Below are 17,625 nucleotides of genomic sequence, written 5' to 3'. Positions count from 1 at the left end.
GCCCAGGGCCCCAGTCTCCCCTGGGAAGGGCTCAGAACCGGAGCTCCCTCCCCAGGCATGCAGCACAGCCGCAGGACAAAGGGGACAGCCCCTCAGCTGAGGCAACTGGAGGGCATTCGAAAGGCCCAGCTTCTTTCACCTGGAAATGAGCAGAGAAGCCTCCTGCCTTGGCCCCCCTGCTCCTCATCTACGCAGCCAGCTCCTGTGCCCTGGGTTCCCTCCCACCCCCTCACTCCTTGAGACCCCCGGCCCCCTGGCCACAGCCTCCTGTCTGCCAGCCCTCACTACACCCCATCCTCAGCCTGCTTGGCCTCCCGGAGCATTCAGAGCCACGCTCCAGCCCTCCTGTGCCCATCCAGCCACTCCCCGGGGCCCCCACCCTGGCAGGCTGTCCCCAAGGAGGGCCGCAGCCTGCCCCTCACACTGCTTGTAACCCACAGGGTGTTTCCCCGCTGCAGAACTAGGGAAGGGAGCTGTGGGCGTCTCATGTGGGAGAGGAGGGCCTGGGCACAGAGGGCCCACGTGAACTGCCCAGGACCCCGGGAGAGGGGAGGGGGCGGTGGGCAGTACAGTCCTCTGCTGGGGCTCGGATTGTGTCTGTGAGTGACCTTTGTGTGACAAGTCCAGCACCCACAGCCTTCCTCCGGGGAGTGTCTGGTCTCACTGCTCCAGAGCTCCAGGCGGCCCTCTGCGCCCTGGCCAGGGGTCAGTGGGTGGGATCTGGGCCCCATGGCACCTGGGGGGAGGGCCTAATATGGCACCCCCTCCCCAGAGGCCCACCCCTGGCCCCTTCTCCCTGCCAGTAGCTATGTTCACTTAGGCAGTGTGCTGGCTGGAAACAGGAGGCTAGCAGACCATCGCTGCCCTCTCTGGACACCCAGTCTCTCCCAGGCTGGGGCAGAAGGAGGTCTGGCACGGAGCCTCTTGGAGACTGGCTGCGGCTGCTCCCTGACTGGCCGGGCCACCCTTACAGCACTGGTCCCTTCGCCCTGGACTCGGGCCCCGAGGACCAAGGGCAGCCCTGCTCCCAGATGGGGCCTGCCGGCTGGTACAGCCAACAGGCAGGGCGCCAGCACCCATGTGGGTAGGCGTCAGGAGGGGACACACTGCCCTCTCTCCGCCACCACCCGAGTTCATGTGTGCAGGTCCGGGGGACTGGGGCAGGTGTGCACCCCTGAGCGTGCCAGGCCTCCGGGTGACAAGGACACAGCTCCCCTTCTGCAGACTGCTCTCCTGCCCTCGAGGGGAACCCCCGTGGCTTCTGGAGCCCCAGGGTCCTGGACGCGGGCTCAGCTGGCAGAATGACTTCACACCCCCAGCCCTGGGCCGGCAGCTTGAATGCCGCCATTAGCACCCAGGGGCGCCCCCGGCAGGCCTCGCAGGAGGGACCCGGAGCGTGCTGCCTGACCGTGCGACCCCCCGAAGCGCTCGCGGCCCAGCTCTGCTCCCGGCGGCAGTGGAGGCGGAGGGGGGCGGGACCCCAAGGCCCGGAGGTCACCGAGGCGCGTCACTCCGCCCGCCGGGCCCGCCCCCGGCCCCCGCCCCTGCGGCTCCTTTTAATGGCGCGGCCGGCGGGCTCCCAGGCAGCCCGGCGCAGCGGAAGAGCCGAGCCGGCATGTCGGGGACCCGCGCCTCCAACGACCGGCCCCTCGGCACGGGCGGCGTCAAGCGGGGGCGGCTGCAGCAGGAGGCGGCGGCGAACGGCTCCCGGGTGACCGTGGTGCTGGGCGCACAGTGGGGAGACGAGGGCAAAGGCAAGGTGGTGGACCTGCTGGCCACGGACGCCGACATCATCAGCCGCTGCCAGGTGCGGGCGGGGCGGGCCGGGGGCGGGGCCTCCCCTCCCCTCCCCCCCCCAGCGAGAGCCCTCCCCCTGGGCCCAGCGGACCCTGCTCCCCTGTCCTCCGCGCCCTGACCCGGGAGGCCCCTCGGACTCCTCCGCTGCCCCCACTGCCTCCCCCACCCAGCCCCACCCTCCAGGGCAGGCAGGGGCCCGGGGCCGAGCTATGAATACGAGTCGCTGAGTCAGGGACACCGGATCCGCAGGGGCGGGGCATGGCCTGGCTGCGGCGCCCGGCCCTCCCGGCCGCGGTGGGGTGCGCGGGGACCCCAGTTCCGGGTGGCTTGAGGGCCTTCACTCTGCCTGGGTCTGGGACGGGGCTGGCTGACCCCTCGCAGGGGTCAGTGCACGCGGGCGCTGGGTGCCTGGAGCCCGGAGAGCCAGAGGAGCAGACCTCTGAGCGGGAATGACCCAGGGGGCCGGCCAAGAGGGGGCCGCGGGAGAGGAAGGGCCATGGGCCCGGCCCTGTGGGGAAGCAGGGCGGGGACAGGCCAGACTCAGAGAAGTGGGAGGGGCCACAGGGACTTAGGGCCAGGGTGACCCCGGGGCTGGCAGGGCCACCTCGGAGGCCAGACACCAGCTTTGTGCCCTGAGGGCCCGAGGCAGGGCCTCTGCCAGCCGCAGGCTGCCCTCAGCACCGGTCTGTTCTGACCGACACGGAGCCCCCTCGGGGTCACACCAGGCTTGCTGCTGTGGGCTCACTCACAGCGTGGGGGCCAAGGAGTCGGCTCTGGGGTGCATGCACTGGCAGTGCTGGGCTCTGGAGACACACACGGGAATGCTGCCAAAATGGGGAAGGGGCACCAGCGAGCCCATTCTCCCGAGCTCCCACCAGGAGGGCAGGGGCAGGGGCGCGCCCCGGGGAAGGGGGGACCTTGGCAGCTATCCGGAGCTCTGCCACCCAGCAAGGAGAGTGGGTTCCCGGAGGGTGCTTCCTGGGGTCATGGGGGGCTCACTGCCGTCTTCCCACCCCGATCCACGACGAGAGAGCCCCTCCCCACAGGAATCCCCAGGTGCCCTGTGCCCCTCCAGAGCGATCATGGGCTTGGGCTGGTACTCCTCTGCCCCCCCCCGAGTGTGCGGCCTCCCCGCCTCAGGGCTGCCTGCCCCAGGGAAGCCCGGGCCTCCGTGTAACCTGCCAGCTCTAGTCCACCTCGCGCACCTGGGGCCCACCTGCCTTCTTGAATGACTGGAGCCTGAAGTTTCCCTCCCGAGGCCTCGTCTTGAACCTACCAGGCCCTCCTGGTTGTGGAGACCGTTCTGGAATGGGGTTCCCCTGCTCTGCCCCCTGGGTCAGCAGGCTAGGGTGCCCACTCCCACCACTCAGGAGCCTCGGGCAGGCCCAACCAAGGGCGGAGCAGCTGGAACCCTGTCCGCTGGCCCGGGGGCCCACCAGGCACCCTCTCCCCTGCCCAGCTACTCTGACAGGCGTCAGAGACATCCCTTCCCCTGCAGGAGCCCTGCTCTCCGACGCGGTGGGAACACTACCTGCAGGCTGACCAGGGGGCCCGCAGTGCCTGTGTCCCCAGCCTCCCAGCAAGCCGGTGAGGCAGGGAAAAGGAGCCCCAGAGAAGCCGGGGAGTTAGAAGGGGCGTGTGTGGGTCCTCGCGTGTGCCACACGCCCGTAACGATAGCACTGGGTGTCGGCTGGCCCCACGCCCCGGGAAAGCTGCCCCTTACCGTGTGTGCGTGGGGCCCCAAGCTGTGGCCTCCGGGTGCACAAAGGCCGGACCACGCCTGGAGCGAAGGGCCCAGGGAGGCAGGTGGTGTGCAGGACAGGCGGGGGCCAGGGCCCTGTCTGGAGGGCTGCCTGGAAGAGCTGAAGCCAGCCAGCCTGTGACCGAAGGGTTCATGGCCTGTCACCTTGCCCAGGGCCCTCCTGAGTGGCAGCAGTGGCCCCTGAGGCTGCCCTGGCCCCGGTCTGGCTCTGCCGCTGCTGACCCTCCAGCTCTGGTTTAGCGCCCGCAGGAAGCCCTTTGTGGCCCTCAGCCGCCCTGCTTGCCCAGACTCACTTTCTGCCCTACCCAGAGAGGCCTACCTGGGTCCCCAGCGGCCGAGGTCATTTCTTCCCAAGTCAGTCGTCTGAGGGCCCCCAGGCCTTCCTTACGCCTGAAGTCTGGGGCTTGGCCCCCTCCTGCTTGCAGCACTGTGCCTTCCATGTCGGCAGCCCTCCCCTGCCAGCACCGGTGTCTGTGGGGGCTGCTCTCGGGGGCCCCTCTGGTCTGTGGGGGCTGCTCGGGGTTGCGGCACAGCTGTGCAGGTCTGGCCTCCCTCTGGACACATCCTGGAAGCCAGAGACCATTACCTGCCTCCCATGTCGGCTCTCTGCAGACGTGCAACTGGAGTGCTGACCCCCGCCTGGGATCACTGCGCCTCCTCTGATTCCCTCTTTCGGTGTCTGCCTGGGGGCCTGCTCCCTGGACTGGCCCTCGTGACCCCAGCCTCCCCTGCTGCACCCTCTCCCCGGCCTGGAGTCGGCCCCAGCCTGCGGTAGCCGGAGCTGTGTCCCCAGGGTCGCTCTCCGGGAAGGCCCGAAGGCCCTGAGCTACAGCTGTGCCAGGCTCCCTGCCAAGGCCCGTGTCCCGGGGCCCATCAGGGCTCTGGGACCTCTCTCCAAGGCGGGTATCAGGAGACCCCGACCCTTGAGCCCCGGGTTGGCCCAGGGGCCTCCTGGTGGGAGAGGGGCCACAGCCTTGGGCTCGGCAGTGAGGGGTGGGGTCAGTGGAAGGCCTCCCAAGCAGATGGTGGGGGCGGGAATGGGATAAATGCTGGAGAACCAGGCTGGGGAAACACGTGAGGCGCAAGGTCCGAGAAGGCACGCAGTTGGTGCTGAATGTGGAGGCCAGCAGGGGCGTGGGGAAGCCCTCGGTGCTGAGGGGTGCCGGCAGATGTGCACAGCAGAGGCTTCTGCCGGGGCAGGGGTGCAGCCGGGGAGCTGGCACAGGGCTGGGGGAGTGGGGTCCAGGACCAGAGGCAAGGAGGGGGTCAGACACCCAAGGAGCAACCCCGAGCCCCTTCACGCCACAGTCACATGTGCACGGTCACACATGCACACACACACACACACAGCCCTTCCCCTCCAGGCACAAGTTCCTGGCACCAAGCAGTTGCTCTGAACCAGCTCCAACCTCCTGTCACCTTTTCCCGTGCCCATGGTGCCAGCCAGAGTGGGGTGTGCCCTGCCCCTGCCCCAGGCTGCCCCAGGCTCAGAGGGAGGAGGGACCTAGGCCCTGCTCTTCAAAGCACATGGCCACCTACCCAGGTGGGCAACAGGAGGGGGTGGGTCCTGAGGTTGGGAGAGCAACCCCAGGAGATGAGCCAGCAGTCAGGGTGGTTTGCTGACCTCCTGGAGGGGAGGGCCTGAGTGGGCAGGGCCGGGAAGGTACCAGGAGGGTGGCCCTCACAGGGCCTCTGTGTCCAGGCCTCAGGGATGGCAGGATGGCAGGGTTCGGTCTGCAGGCTGCATGAGCCTTGGGGTCCCAAGAAGGGTGGCAGAGGCCACCCAGGGCAGGGCAGGGCAGGGGTGGGGCTGCACCCAGGGCTGTGTTAAATATCGAGCTCCCAGGAGACAGACATTGCATACGGCTAAGGCGGGCAGCCCCAGGTATGGCGCATCCCTGCGGGGCCTGGTCCTCCTACCCTGGCCCAATGCTGGGGGCCCGGCCAGATGCCCGCAGGGACTGGAAGGGTCAAGGCTGGTCAGATGCCTGAGAGGGCAGCCCTGGCCCAATCTCTATCCCATTCCAGGAGCAAGAAGGCCTGTTTCTTAGATCCCTGCTGCCAGGGAGGCAGCTGGCAGGGGTATCCACAGGGCTCTGAGGGACAGGCTGGGCTGGGGCAGTCTCAGCATCTCAGAGCTGCACGTGACCAGAGCCCCACCACAGGCGATAACCTGAGGCAGGAAAGTCGGGTGACTGGGCCAGGCCCCCGGGGTGCAGATGGAGGGCAAGGCCTGCTCCAGGGAGCTGCTGAGCAGAGGCTGGACAGGTCTGGAGCCCCCTGCCGTCCCGGGGTTCCAGGACAGTCCTCACGCACTCTGGCGCACGGGGACTGCAGCCTCTGAGGCCTGCCCGCAGAGGCTGGCCCCAAGGAGGGAGGCAGGCTGGGCCTGGGACAGCCCTTCTCACCCATCTCCCATGGGGACCCTGGACAAGCTCCCTCTCCAAGCGGTTTTCCAAACCAGGCTGAAGCCCTGGGCCAACTTCAGGCAGAGCTGCACCCCCAACCTGATGGCCCCTGGGCCCAGCTCTCCTCGGGACTGCACACTGCAGATGGCACCCGCGCTAAAGCCTAAGGACAGCAGGTGGGGTGTTCCTACCCCGGCCTCCCCACCTGCCCACGTGTGGCCCAGGAGAGGACAGAGCTATGGGGAGGTGTGGCCAGCAGGCCCAGGGCTCGGCATCCTGGGCTGGCTCATGCCCCTGGAAGTGGACAATTGTCTGATACCTGGGCCTGTAGCTGGCAGGAGTCATTTGATGCCCTCTGGCGCACAATGGCCTTTGCCTGTCCCTAGGTGTCCACGTTTACCCCAGACAAGGGCAGGTATGCTCAGTCTATGTGTGTCCCCCAGTTGGCGGGCCTTGGCACTCAGCAGGCGGAGGAGGTGGGGTGTCTGGGCCCATCCAGTCCGCCGGCTGTGGCAGGCAGGATGTGGCCAGGAGTGAGGGGATCAGGGGGCGGCCTGGCACACGGGGGCGGGCTCTGCAGAGAGGTGGTGGCCTGCACCTGGTCTAGCCCAGGCCCTGCTCCAGGCTCTCTTCTCTCAGGACCTCAGCTGTCCCGTCTGTCAACAGAGACCACGCTCCCAGGCCACCCCTCCAGTGGTGGCAGTGCTGATTGTGGCTGTGACCCTGTGCAGAGAGACTGGCGTGTGTGGGGCGGGGTTGGGGGAGGGAGGTTCACTGCACAGGTGCCAGGGGAGGGCAGAGCATGGATGGGCTCCTGGGAAGGTGCTGTGACCCCAAACCCGAGGCCTGTCGGTCACCGTGGCCTTGCTGCAGGATTAGGGTTAGGGTTAGGGTTAGGGTAGTCCCGCCAACCTGATGGGCTGAGCCGGCAGCCCAGAGGTGGGACTCACACCACAGGCTCCTGATGTCCGCGGCTGAGCAGGTGCCTCTCCTTCCCCTGCCCTGCACCTGTCAGCATCCCCTCCCTCCCACAGCCCCCTGCCCCTTCCTTCGTCTTCCCTCCATGGCGGCCCGCCTGGCTCACCTCCCAGCACCATCTCTGTTGGGAGCCACCTATGACCTGGCACCCCCTGCCCACCCTTACTCATGGGACACACCCTTGGCTCCCAGGCCCCCCACCAGCCCCCGGGCCTTCCCGCTGCTCCCCGCTGGCAGCCCACACTGTTTCCACCCTCAGCCGACCACCTGGAAGTCCCAGGGCGTCTGGGGAGACTGTACGGCTGCCTTCCCATGACGGTCGAGCTGTGGGGCACAGCAGTCATACAAGAGGGCCACCCTGGGTGCACACCTAGATGGCAGCGGCCCTGGGAGTCTGTCAGACAGCACGCCTGCCTCAGAAGCCCACCACACCCTTGGCAGAGGCGTCAGGATCAGACCCACACGGACCTTCCACATGCGTTTCATAAGCAGAACGCTTGGGTGTCTGGGACCCCTGGGAGAACGGGTTTCCAGCACCACTGTCTCAGGTGGCTGATACAGACCACAGGGGCGGAGGGGCGCTGTGGAGGTTGGGAGATGTAGGGCTCCAGCCCCACTTCTCAGGTGTGAAGGGAGGGAAAGCCCTTGGCCTGGGGTCTCTGGCGTCTTCCCAGGGAAAGCCTATCCTCCTGCCTGTGCCATTTCAGTGGAGAAACTCAGAGATGTACATGTCCGGCTAGGTGCTCCTGGGTGGGGGGTTTGGGGGGAGGCCAGTCATTCAGCCCTGCCTGGGGCAGGCAAGGAAGGGCGACCTGGGGGCCCTGCAGACAAGGCGGGGCAGTGGGGCGTAGCAGGAAGGGGGCCCCGGCCATGGGGGGCCCCACAGATGAGCCTGTGTTTCTTCAGGAGGTTCAGGCAGGAAGGCAGCAGGGCTGGGCTGGGCTCCAGGGTCCTGTGGACAGAGTGGGCATAGCGACCAACAGGCCCATGGCACCAGGTGCCAGCCAGCATGCTTCCCTTCCTGAGGGCAGCCAGGATGGTCCAGGGAACTCTGGTGGCGAGAACTGGCACTGGAGGCTGGGCTTCCCTCCTGCCGCGGGGCCTTCCAGGCTCCCCCCAGACCACCTCAGCCTACAGCCCGTGGTCAGTGGCAGCTCCAAAAGGAAGGGAACCTGTTGCACTAGTGTCCCCCAGGACAGGTGGCCTCAGGGTTGTTTTTCCCTTTTTATTCTTAGATGGGAGGCGTGGGCCCAGAGGGAGGGGCCCCTGACAAGGGGGTGACCAGCAACCACACCGGTCCCCTCTCCCAGCCTTGCAAGGATGGTGCTGTCTGCTGCCCCCCACCCCTGCCGGCAGGGAGCTCGGGCTGTGTGAATTGCAGGGCCGTGGGTGGAAGTTTCTTGGAAAGGCAGGTTCTTCATTCCTGCATCAGAGGGGTCCCCAGCAGGACTCAAAGCAGCTTCCAGGATCTGCTCCGAAGCCTGGGGTCATCTGCCCTTGCCCACAAGATAGTCCCTGGTGTGGTAGTCCCTGGGGACAGAACCACTGCCCCCAGCAGCCCTGGGCAGCCCCTGAGTGCCTGTGTCTGGAGCAACAAGGAGTGGGGCTCCAGGAGGCCTCTCAGGTGGGTCCATGTGTCAGGGCTCCTGGACACTCAGCCGGATTTCTGTCCCCAGGGGGGCAACAACGCTGGCCACACGGTAGTGGTGGACGGCCAGGAGTATGACTTCCACCTGCTGCCCAGTGGCATCATTAACAGCAAGGCTGTGTCCTTCATCGGTGAGTGCCTGTGGCCCTGAGGACTGGGGGTCAGCAGGAAAGCCTGGGGCGCCAGCCAGCCCGGGGCCGTGTTGTGGGTGCAGGAGCCCTGTGAGCATGTGAGCAGGCTCACTGCCCGAATGCCGCATGTGGGGGGTGAGGGCACGTGTGTGAGGCTGTGTGCACACACGTGCCTGCGTGTGGGCCGGCGGGACTGAGTGGGAGTGGGAGCAACGCCTGGCTGCCCACTGCATGGAGGGGCGAGCCTGCATGTGGACGGAGCAGCCCCACACTCGGGCGGCTACCCTACCCCCGGGCCCTCCTGCTACCCTCAGGCCAGCATCCAGCCACTTTCACTGCCCAGAAGCCCCTGCTCTGCCTCTGGGACCTCTGTCTCTCTGTCTCAGACTCGGTCTCTCTCTATGCCCTCCCCCCTGGCCTGAGCCTCCCTTGTCAGAGCAGCAGGGGGATGTGGGGAGAGCCTTCTCCGTGGGCGTGCAGACTTGGGCCAGCAGTTGTGAGGATAGTGCGACAACCCCAGTTCACGTGGGACCCCGCCTATATCCCAGCAAGGCTGTCTGGGTGGGCTCTGCTGCGGACCCCCTCCAGCTCTGGCCACATCTGCTGGGCCCTGGGCCCTGCTTGGCGGAAATGAGGCCGGGCAGGCACCAGCTGACCAGAAGACGTGCCTCCTGTCCTCTGAGGACCTGAGCACGGGTCAGGGGCAGCAGCCGGCCTGGTGGTTATGAGGGAGCATGGGCAGTGGTCAGCTCCACAGGCACCACAGCCAGAGGGGCCCCAGGAAACGTGCTTGGTGAGGGGCAGAACGTGCCGGAGCTCCCACAGCTGTGCCTCACCTTGTGATACTCCCAGGCCCCTGCCTCATGGTCATTTCAGGACACTGGCATTTAGGCGACCTTTTGTGCTCCGTGTGGTTTGCATAATGTCTGAGTCACTCCCATCTGGACCCATGTCCCATCTCCCTTGGCCAAGCCTCCTCCAACCCCATGGGAACCAGGCCAGGGAGAGGGCTCCTTCCAGGAAGGCAGCAGGTGGCCACACCCCAGCTGCTTTGGTCTTAGAGGACAGGGCCCACGTTTGGCTTCAGCCTGGACCCACACTAATGTGCTGTGTGACCTTGGGCAAGTCACCTTCCTTCTTTGCCCGTGAACATTTACCCGGAAAATCCCATCCCAGCCTTGCATGGGGCTCGTGGCGGCCCTGGCCAGGTCCTGGGAGAGCTTGGGGCTGCATTTCCCCATGCCCCCTGCTCTCCCATTTTGTCCCCTTTAAATAAAATGAAATGGCTTTATTGAAGAATAGTTTACATGTCATGAAATTCACCATGACTGCGGCCCTCTGAACCACAGTCCAGCTGCATAGCATTGCCATCACCCCAGAAAGTGCCCCTCTGCCGTGTGCGGTGGCCCCCAGCCCCGCCCCAGCCGCTCCTGACCGGCTCCATCTCTGCAATGGCTTCGTGCTGCTTTCTGTACTTTTATCGCGATAAAGTACACATGACATACATGGACCATCTCAGCCATTTTTAAGTGCCCAGCTCAGCAGCACTGAGCACAGTCACACTGTCACAGCCACCATTGCCGCCATCTTCAGGACGTTCCCATTCTCCCAAACTGAAACCCGTCCCCATTAGACACTCCCCACCCCTCCCCCAGCCCTGGCACCCCCCACTCTGCTTTCTGTCTCCGTGGGTGTGATGCCTCCAGGGACCTCCTGTAAGTGGGACCTCACAAGACCAGCCTATGACTGGCTGGTTCTGCTCAGCATCATGGCCTCAAGGTTCATCCACGCAGCAGGCCATGTCAGTCTCCTTCCTTCACGAGGAACAGAAACATCACATTTTCTCTGGGCATCTGTTTGGCAATGGGCCGCTTCCAGATCTGAGCTACTGAGAGGCGCTGTTTTAAGCCTAAGTCCCCAGTGTTTGTGACAGATTCCGTCTCCTGTCCATGTGTTGCAGGCAATGGGGTGGTTGTCCACTTACCGGGCTTGTTTGAAGAAGCAGAAAAGAATGAGAAGAAAGGTAAGTCCTTTCCAGGCACATGAAGGTCCCACCATGGCCGGCTCGCTGCGCCCCTGTCAGGGTGAGGACAGCGGGCAGGGGTGGCTTCCCTGGCTCTGCCAGGCCCTGCCACTGCCCGCTGGCTCTGCCTGTGCTGAGAGCTGGGCACTTGCACAGGAAGCAGAGAGCGGGGCGGCCTGGAGGCCTCGGCTGGGACCACAAGCCACTGCTTCAGCCCCACGGGGAGCTCCCAGGGCCCTGGGACAGGCGCCCGGGGGTCAGATTCAGGAAGTCTGGGAGGGGCCCCCGAGACCTGGGATTTGACAGCGCTCCCCAGGGAGCCCTGATGTTCAGCCAGGATGGGGAGCACCAGGCTGGTCGAGCGCACAGGGAAAGATGCTTCTGGGGGATCCTCGGGGGCAGGAGGCCGTGGGCCTGAGCATCTGGGCACGCTAGGCGCTGTGAGTGTCATCTAGAGGCAGCACCCCTGAGACCCCGGGAGAGTTCATGGAGGATGCAGGCCTTGGCCTCGGGGCTCAAGTTCAGGACAATTTCAAAAAAGCAGGGGGAAGCTGACCCTGAGACAGGGGGACCAGGAAGGCCGCCCCTCAGTGAGATGGCCAGCCATTGGGGTATGGAGGGCATCTCCTTGGAGTGAGGGTCACAGGGAGGGCACACGGGAGCTGATGACGCTGGCCTCTCTGGTGGGCACTGGGTGAGCTGGCCAGCCCTGACCCGTCACCTAGGGGCGCTGGCCCCGGCTGTGACCCCGCAGGTCTCAAGGGCTGGGAGAAGAGGCTTGTCATCTCCGACCGCGCCCACCTCGGTGAGTGTCCTGCAGCTGGGAGCAGGGGCCGGCCCCTCCCGCCGCCCCAACCCCACCACAGCCCTCCTCCAAGGTGGCCAAGCCATGTCACCCCAAGGGCCCTTCTCAAAGAGCTTCAAGGTGGGTGCCCAGTCGGGATCACTGTCCCCATTGGCAGAAGGGGTAACTGAGGCCCTGGGGACTCATGGCCACATGTAAGTCCATGGGGAGCAGAGGCTGGATTCGTTTGCCCCTTTCACACTGGACCGCCCCGTCCCAGGCAGCCATGCACGCGCAGGGAGGCCCCATAACCCTGTGTTTGTCTCTCCCGCCCCCTGCTGCCCTCACCTGGCCGGCAGTGTTTGATTTCCACCAAGCAGTGGACGGGCTGCAGGAGGTACAGCGACAAGTCCAGGAGGGTAAGAGGTGAGTGTCCCCAGCTGCTTCTGTCTCAGTCTGGGGCGTGGCGGGAGGGGAGTGTGGGCCCACCCAGCAGCCAAGAACGGTGCCCTCAGAGCACCTCCCCAGTCCGGAAGCCCATCAGGACTGCCGGGATGCCAGGCCAGCTCCCTAGACCTTGGAGGGCACCTGGGGTAGCAGGTCTCAGAGCAGAGGTCAAGGACAGGGGGCAGGAGAGCTGGGACTCAGAGCCTCCTGCCATCCAGCAGCCCCAGGACCCCTGAAGGTGGGCGGTGGGAGGCAGGTTTGCTCCGCAGCCATCCCGGGCTGTCTGCCAGGAAGGTGCCTTGCATGTGACCCTTTATTTACATAAATAAATATGGGGTGGAAATGAGGTCTGGAGGGGGCTGGTTCGGGCCCCTTGCAGACTGCTGGGCAGGGCTGGCCTCACGCCCATGCTCACAGCCACCCCGTCTTGCAGTATTGGCACCACCAGGAAGGGAATTGGGCCAGCCTACTCTTCCAAAGCAGCCCGTACGGGCCTCCGCATCTGCGACCTCCTGTCGGACTTTGACGAATTTTCTGCCAGGTACCTGCCCTGCCTGCAGCCTGAGGGGGAGGGAGCCTGGGCTGGTGAGGAAGGGGCATGGGGGTCCAGCCATTGTCACTCTGCAGATTCAAGAACCTGGCCCACCAGCACCAGTCCATGTTCCCCACTTTGGAAATAGACATTGAAGGTCAACTCAAAAGGCTCAAGGTAGAGCTGGGGCAGTGGGGGGTGGGCAGTGGGGGGGTGGGCAGGCCCCACCTAGGTGTGATGCCTTATCAGACGCTGGCTGAACGCCCACGCAGCACACCTTCCATGGGGTGTTACTATGGGCTGGCTGGCCTTCTTGGGGACCACAGGCCTCCCGTGTGAGCCCCAGCCAGCCAAGTCAGGGTGGTCTTCTCACAAGGCAGGGGACCCACAGACTCCTTGGTTCCTCTCTGGGGAAATGACCCAGGATGCGCTGGGGGAGAGAGGCTGGCCCTGTCCTGCCTAGAGCAGGAGGTAAAGGTGTCCCTGTCAACTCGTAGGGGGGCAGAGTGGGGTGGGGGACAGAGTGAGGACAGCACAAAGCCCTTCGGGAAGTTCCCAAGGCTGGTCCCCACCCCTCCCAGCCCTTGTCCAGGGCTGTAAATGAGAACGGGACGGACCAATAGGACACCGGTCATGGCAGATCAGGACCCGCAGTGGGGACCTCATCTGGACCTAATCACCTCCACAAAGGCCCCATCTCCAAATGCAGCCATGCTGAGGCCCTGGGGGTCAGGGCTTCCACAGATAAATTTGAGGACACAGACCAACCAGCGAGAGGCCAGCGCTGAGCGTCACGGTGGGACCCAGACGCCGTTAGGGGGTTCTGGGTCCAGGGACAGATTGGCAGGCCAGGCCCCTCGCTGGAGAGGAATGTGCTGGAAGGGCAGGGCTGTCGGGAGAAGGCCTGGCCCCAAGGCAGCCCTCTCCACCGCCTCCTCCTCGCAGGGCTTCGCCGAGCGGGTCCGACCCATGGTCCGAGATGGCGTGTACTTCATGTACGAGGCGCTCCACGGCCCCCCGAGGAAGGTCCTCGTGGAGGGCGCCAACGCCGCCCTCCTCGACATCGACTTCGGTGCTTGCCCGACCCCGGTCCTGACCCCGACCCCGGCCCCGGCCCCTGGCTGCTCTGGCCCAACAGGCCCTTCCTTCTGTGTCTGCGGGCAGGGCTGGCGCTGACTTCAGCTGGGCGGGGCAGAGGCAGAGGGGCCGAGGAACTGCAAGGCACCTTCCTGCCACCCAGCCCCGAGGAGCCCCGGCGCAGAGCAGGCCGGGCCCGGGCAGAGAGGCACCCACCTCCCTCCCCACACCTCCCTACCCAGAGGAGGGCCACAGCGGCGTCACAGTGTCCCCTACCAGCCACTCCCCAGAATGGCCCCGCAGACGCCGCCCTGGAGCACCTACCGAGCTGCCCGCTGCCCTCTGAGAGGGACCCCTGGGCTGGGGGTGATCTGTACGGGGCCGCAGGCAGACCTGACAGGTTCTGTCTTGCAGGGACCTACCCCTTTGTGACATCATCCAACTGCACTGTGGGCGGGGTGTGCACAGGCCTAGGCATCCCCCCCCAGAACATAGGCGAGGTCTACGGCGTGGTGAAGGCCTACACCACACGCGTGGGCATCGGCGCCTTCCCCACAGAGCAGATCAATGTGAGTCCCCAGCCCTGGTGGTGCCCCATGGAGAGACACAGAGGCAGGGCCTGGTGGTGACACTTGGGTGGGGCCCAGGGGCAAGCGTAATAATGTGGCAGAAGTCAGTATGCTCAGGCTGCACCACACCCGACGAGCTTACAGCGAGGATGCGCTAGCCTCCAGAGCCGGGCTCATCCTGCCCTCACCCCCCCACCCCGTCCCCTGGGCTCCCTGCCCTCAGGGGGAGGCACTCAGCACAGAGGCCCTCGGGGGGCCTCAGCAGGGCAAGCTCTCCAGGGACACAGGGCGGGGCATGCAGGTGTGAGGAGGGTCCGTCCGCCAAGGGTGCAGCAAACAGCACATGTTCCGCTGAGCCGGGGGGGGGGGGGGGGGGGGGGGGGGGGCACAAGGGGAGGAGGCTCCTTTTGAACTGGCACGTGACCTGCCTGCGGTCACACAGGAAATCGGCGACCTGCTGCAGAGCCGCGGCCACGAGTGGGGTGTGACCACAGGCAGGAAGAGGCGCTGTGGCTGGCTGGACCTGGTGATTCTGAGATACGCTCACATGGTCAACGGATTTACCGCGTAAGCAGCCCTGCCAGGATGCTTGTCACCACATGGCACCCGGTGTGCTCCCCCACGGGCCCTCCCGGATCCCACCCCCGTGGGAGCAAGTGGTGCCAGGTGTCGGGGCTCAGGGCTGCAGTTGCCCCTCTGCATGGCAGGGCCACAGCTGGGGGTGTGGATCCTGCTTAGCCACCTGCCCCTGAGCGTGTGTGGGAAGGTGTGGGAAGGCCAGGGGGCGTCCTGGCAGCTGTGAGAGGTTAAAACAACCTGTCTGGAGATGAACTGGGCAAGGGCACATGGGCTTCCGCCTTTGTCCTCACAGACCCAGCACTGTCTGCCAGCCTGGTCTGGGCCCCACTGACCTAACTGTCCAGACCTCCGTCAGGGCTGCTAGGGGTCTGGCCAGGGCCCTGACAGAGACCCTGTCCCAGCACAGCTGTGACCAGGGGCAGAGGCTGCAGAGACCCCACGCAGCAGCACCTGCGGCTGAGATGGACTGGGCTCCCTGCAGGGCAGCACCAAGCCCGCACCTCCAGGGCTGGGGTGGGGGCCACAGATGTCCCTAGCAGCCTCTCTGGGCAGAGGGCCAAGACGAAGCCCAGGACAGTACTGCCCTGTCTCACAGCCACTGTGGACGGGCAAACACAGGAGCCCCACCGCGAGGCCGAGGTCGGCCAGCTGTGCCCAGAGAGGGAGGACAGAGGAGGAGGAAAAAGAGGGGATGGTAGGGCAGGCTCAGGGCCCAGCGCTGAGTGGAACCAGCAAAGGCGCAGGCTGCCGCCGGCCCCTCGCAGGCACCCGCAGGGCAGCTGGGGTGGTGGGCGGAGGGGTGGGCAGACACCATGCACTGGGCCCGAGGAGTGCCGGGTGTGATGGCAGCTCCTAAAGAGGGCAAGGTGGCCAGCACAGTCCCCGCGGGGCAGCAGACACTGAGCTGCCTGCCTGTACCAGCTGCGTGTTCTGGGACCTCGTCTGCACTCCCACCTGCTGAGAACAGCAGAGGCAGGAGTCTTGGCTGGCGCCCTTGCGGCTGGCGGCCTCTCCAGCTTGTCTCTGCATTGGCGTTCGGATAGGCTGGCCTTGACCAAACTGGACATCCTGGATGCCCTGGACGAGATTAAAGTTGGCGTCTCCTACAAGCTGAACGGGAAAAGGATCCCCTATTTCCCAGGTAGGTGAATGAGGGGGCTGTTTGGTCCGTGGAGCAGTCCCACCTGACACGGGGATGGACGTGACCTGTGGTCTCCGGAGCTGAGCACAAAGTTTGCGTGTTACGTGTGCAGGCTGAGTGCCTGTCCCGAAGATCCAGCCCATTGAGGGGTCTGTTGCAGGCCAGTGGGGAGGCCCGTCCCATGGATTGGAAGTGGTCCTGGGAGGGCCTGGGCTGACAGGAGACAACCTGGTATTTCCCCGGGGACCCTAAGCGCCTTGGCATTGGGAACCACCTCCTGGGCGCACTGGCAGTCCCCCCGAGTCAGCAGGCATGTCCTGCTCTGGAAACCTACAGCTCTGTGCAAACCTGGAGATGACTGTTCTACCTAAGAAAACATGCCTTTTGGTTTGACTGTTTCAGAGCTAATGGGTTCATGCGACTGCAGGCCTCTTCTTTTGAAAAGCATAAAAGCGATGCTGTTTTCCTGGTTTTCTCAGTTTCTTGTGCACGTGAACCAGGGGCCACACTGTGACCCCACTCCCCCAGCAGCTCCCTCCCCACAAGCCCACAGCCTTTGGGGAGCCACCCTGGCTGTCCTCTGAGCACCCATGTGCAGACCCACCATTGCTGCCAGGCTGTGGGAGTCACGTGTGTCCCATTGGCCCTGGCCCTGGCCCTGCTGACCCCTGACCTTCGAGAAGGTACAGCAGGAGTGTGGCGTGGCTCTGAGGGTCCAGGGCCCCAGGGAGATGTGCAACAAAGAGTGCACCCAAACCCCTTGCAGTGTATGGCTTGTTCCAGCACTTTCCGTCAGTAAGGGCTGGTTGGCATCTGCTGTGAGCCGCATGTAGTGAGCCACAGAGTCCCAGCCGGAGCCGGGTCCCCACTTTGGAGAGAAGCAACATAGATCCTTTGGGATCTTCTAATGCTTCAGGACCCTTAGAGTTTCTGAGCGGGCATTTGAGTTCCTCAGCTGAGTCACCCATGAGCGCTCCAGCAGAGCTCTTAGCGATCCTGGTCCCAGGGGGACACGGCCCCCTGGTCTGGAAGGAGTGCAGCCAGTGTCCAAGAACCACTCCCCTGCTCTGAGAAAACTGATCAGGGCAGCTTGCCTTCCTCATTGCTGGGCCCCCAGGCCAAGGAGGCCCCAAACTGGGGGCCCCAAGCCATCTAGCATCTGATCAGATTGAAGAGACACCATTCGTGACCATGCCTCCACCCCCCGTGTGCCTCCCCAGCAAACCAAGAGATACTTCAGAAGGTCGAAGTCGAATACGAAATGTTGCCTGGGTGGAAAGCAGACACTACGAGCGCCAGGAAGTGGGAGGACCTCCCGGCACAGGCCCAGAGCTACATTCGCTTTGTGGAGAATCACATTGGAGTGCCAGGTAGGTGCCCTGTGCCAGCTGCCCCCTCTCTCCCCACCACACTCCAGTCTGAACAAACCTTTTCCCTTTCAGTGAAGTGGGTTGGCGTCGGCAAATCAAGAGATTCGATGATCCAGCTGTTTTAAACAAAGATGGAGCTGACCCAGCCAGGCCACCGCGTACAGCCTCGGTCACATTTCTCAGTGCAAAACCAACACCCTAAACAAAGAAACAGGCAACTGTTTTCTGTATTTTGTATTTCTCTCTTAGCCTTCAGCTCACCCCATCAATTTCTACAATGATTTAAACATCTGAAAGCCACTGTTGTGTACATTTTGTAAAACACGGCTATTTAAAATGACCTAAAGTGCTCAAAACAGAGACCTTTCATGGCACGTTG

At 64.7% G+C, this 17,625-nt stretch overlaps 1 protein-coding gene across 2 annotated transcripts; it reads left to right on the top strand.

Annotated features, from left to right (window-relative positions):
- Positions 1-1,550: 1,550 nt before the first annotated feature.
- On the top strand, positions 1,551-17,625 carry ADSS1 (adenylosuccinate synthase 1). 2 transcript variants are annotated; one of them, XM_036882535.2, is made up of 13 exons: positions 1,551-1,807; positions 8,622-8,724; positions 10,685-10,747; positions 11,502-11,552; positions 11,891-11,957; positions 12,412-12,519; positions 12,606-12,687; positions 13,456-13,582; positions 14,002-14,156; positions 14,599-14,723; positions 15,779-15,876; positions 17,097-17,246; positions 17,319-17,625. In XM_036882535.2, the coding sequence occupies exons 1-13, from the start codon at positions 1,616-1,618 to the stop codon at positions 17,369-17,371; spliced, it is 1,374 nt and encodes a 457-aa protein (XP_036738430.1). In that variant the 5' UTR covers positions 1,551-1,615; the 3' UTR covers positions 17,372-17,625. The 2 variants fall into 2 exon arrangements, with proteins under 2 accessions (XP_036738430.1, XP_057344062.1); XM_057488079.1 differs by having other exon boundaries at positions 1,553-1,711.

This window comes from Manis pentadactyla, chromosome 11 (assembly GCF_030020395.1).
Source record: "Manis pentadactyla isolate mManPen7 chromosome 11, mManPen7.hap1, whole genome shotgun sequence".
In the NCBI taxonomy this organism is placed as follows: domain Eukaryota; kingdom Metazoa; phylum Chordata; class Mammalia; order Pholidota; family Manidae; genus Manis; species Manis pentadactyla.
The sequence above is the reverse complement of the archived record's forward strand: the minus strand, read 5'-3'. Positions and strand labels throughout refer to the sequence as shown.

Bases quoted from the DNA above. Each gene is read 5' to 3' on its own strand.
- ADSS1 (XM_036882535.2), top strand. From the start codon at position 1,616: ATGTCGGGGACCCGCGCCTCCAACGACCGGCCCCTCGGCACGGGCGGC. The intron at 13,583-14,001 runs GTGCTTGCCCGA...TCTGTCTTGCAG, and splicing joins CCTCCTCGACATCGACTTCG to GGACCTACCCCTTTGTGACA. The intron at 17,247-17,318 runs GTAGGTGCCCTG...TTTCCCTTTCAG, and splicing joins GAATCACATTGGAGTGCCAG to TGAAGTGGGTTGGCGTCGGC.